This window comes from Octopus sinensis, linkage group LG1, assembly GCF_006345805.1.
Source record: "Octopus sinensis linkage group LG1, ASM634580v1, whole genome shotgun sequence".
In the NCBI taxonomy this organism is placed as follows: Eukaryota; Metazoa; Mollusca; class Cephalopoda; order Octopoda; family Octopodidae; genus Octopus; species Octopus sinensis.
In genome coordinates, this window is record NC_042997.1 from 30,595,111 (window position 1) to 30,597,610 (window position 2,500).

The 2,500-nt window shown below is 37.3% G+C and overlaps 1 protein-coding gene across 1 annotated transcript in view; it reads left to right on the forward strand.

The window, feature by feature from the left end:
• The window catches only part of LOC115224103 (A disintegrin and metalloproteinase with thrombospondin motifs 16-like), a 123,186-nt gene that overhangs the window by 102,082 nt on the left and 18,604 nt on the right, over positions 1 to 2,500 (forward strand). The window contains exon 20 of the mRNA XM_036515185.1: positions 1,684 to 1,813. Within this exon, the coding sequence (XP_036371078.1) occupies positions 1,684 to 1,813 (130 nt within the window). The remainder of the gene's footprint in view (positions 1 to 1,683; positions 1,814 to 2,500) is intronic.

Here is a 2,500-nt window from a genome sequence, read left to right on the forward strand (position 1 = left end):
ATAACGATCAATTTGGAGCCATTTTTGAAGCGGCCCCACGCAAAGCAAATTCCGAGGTTGCAGAAGAACTGAATGTTAGATATTCGACTGTTGTTCGATATTTTATTCCACATTGGAAATTCAATAGTATTCGACAAGTGGGCGCCAAATCAACTGAATGAAAATCAAAAATATAGCTATTATAAAATCTGATCTATTCTTCTTTTGTTCAACAATAGCGATCCATTCCTGATTGCGTTGTGACAAAAATGGCTTCTATGTGACGGCATTCCAGCCTGTGATTGGAGCAAAGTAAATAACCAGAACCCTTTCCCAAACTAAAGATGAATCAGAACTTTATGGTTACTATCTGGTAGTTGCTAGTGAAATCAAATGCATCTATTTTTTTTTTTTTTTTTGTTATAAATCCTGGCGAATCCATTACAACGGAACCAGAAAATCAACAAAATGCGCCGTGAACATAAAATGTCTACTTTTTGCAGTGATCAATCAAAGAAGACCAATTCTTCTCTATGGCAACACCCAACTATATATCGCAAATTACTATACAAGAATTAAATTCAACCTTACTCAGTTAACTCCGCAGTCTTCTCTATAACCATCTACCACTTTTTCATGCAGCCTAGTAATTTCCTTCAAAAGAAAGTTTTCAACAACTAAACAGCGGTTCAAAATATCTCTGAAGAATTGGTCGGTTGCAGGATTCTGGTTTTTTAAGCTATTGGAATAAAAAGATTTGTTTCTGTTTTGGGCAAAAACATGTAGATTGCAATGGTTCTTTCGATTAACAAAATATACTTTGATATGAGATACGTTGCTTCCAAGTTGACGGTTAAAAACGGCAATTATTAAGCAACGGCTTCTTTATATATACATGAGTGTGTGTGTGTATGCACCCCTGCCTATATTCATGTATATACATATATATTTGTGTTTGTTTACATATATGCATATAAATTTTTACTCATATATATAAATACACACACACACACACACATTACGACCTAGATAGCTAAGAAATAACTGATGATAAGATTAAGTATACAAAGTCACCAATCTTATAAATAAATCATAATGTAAATATTATGTAACATTAATTTTCTCAGTCTGTAAAAAAAGCGGTGTTTCAAACATTAGATTTACGTTTCTTCACAACATATGTACTAATTCAAATTTGTATGGAGGCGCAACGGCCCAGTGGTTAGGGCAACGGACTTGCGGTCATAGGATCGCGGTTTCGATTCCAAGACCGGGCGTTGTGAGTGTTTATTGAGCGAAAACACCTAAAGCTCCACGAGGCTCCGGCAGGGGATGATGGTGATCCTTGCTGTACTCTTTCACCACAACTTTCTCTCACTCTTACTTCCTGTTTCTGTTGTACCTGTATTTCAAAGGGCCGGCCTTGTCACTCTCTGTGCCACGCTGAATATCCCCGAGAACTACGTTAAGGGTACACGTGTCTGTGGAGTACTCAGCCACTTACACGTTAATTTCACGAGCAGGCTGTTCCGTTGATTCGGATCAACCGGAACCCTCGTCGTCGTAACCGACGGAGTGCTTCCATTCCAATTCAAATTTGTGTATATTTCGGGGGGGGGGGGTTAGTGGTGGGAGCATATTTTGTTTGGTTTTGCTTCTTTCTAATTTATTTATAACCTGTATTAATATTTCTTACTGTTCTAGGTGAACGTATAATAAATAATAAATGTAAATCTGTATGGACAAAAGAGGTGGTGAATTCAACTTTATGTCGTTCCTTACCAAGGCCAGCACCTCGAAAGTTTAAATGTCCCAGGAAAGAATGTCCACCCAGGTAAGTACATACACACACACATATATCATCGACAGACAGACAGATAGACATAGATAGATAGATAGATAGATAGATAGATAGATAGATAGATAGATAGATAGATAGATATAGATAGATAGATAGATAGATAGATAGATAGATACATGGATATTCAAGTAAAATCATGTCTAATACGTTCGAGTACACTTGGACGTGAGATCTTTCGCTGCGAAAAGAGTCTCGGAGAAAACATTTTCCGAGGCGATGTGTGTAAAAACACATTGGCCTTTGAATGACGTCATTGAATGGCAGAAAGCTTGCATTTCTGCGTTGTTATGCGTCATCCGCTACGAATACAGAATCTGTATTTTTACCGTCGTAAGTAATGATTCGTTCTTATATTAGAACAGACAGACAGAGCATTCGCCGAATTGTTTTGGCTGATAACTCGTAACAACACAGAATCGCATACGTCCTGCAATTCCAATGATATCATTCAAAGCCTAATGTCTTTTCATGCGTGTAGTCTAGGAGAATTTTCTCCCGAGACTATTTCCACCGCGATAGGTCTTCCCACGTTCGCATCCGAATGTGTTAAATATGACTTCACGCGAATACATTCTACTCAACGCTGCATCGTGTATATATATATATATATATATATATATATATACTTGATAATATAAGCTTGAGCATCGCATTCCTGAA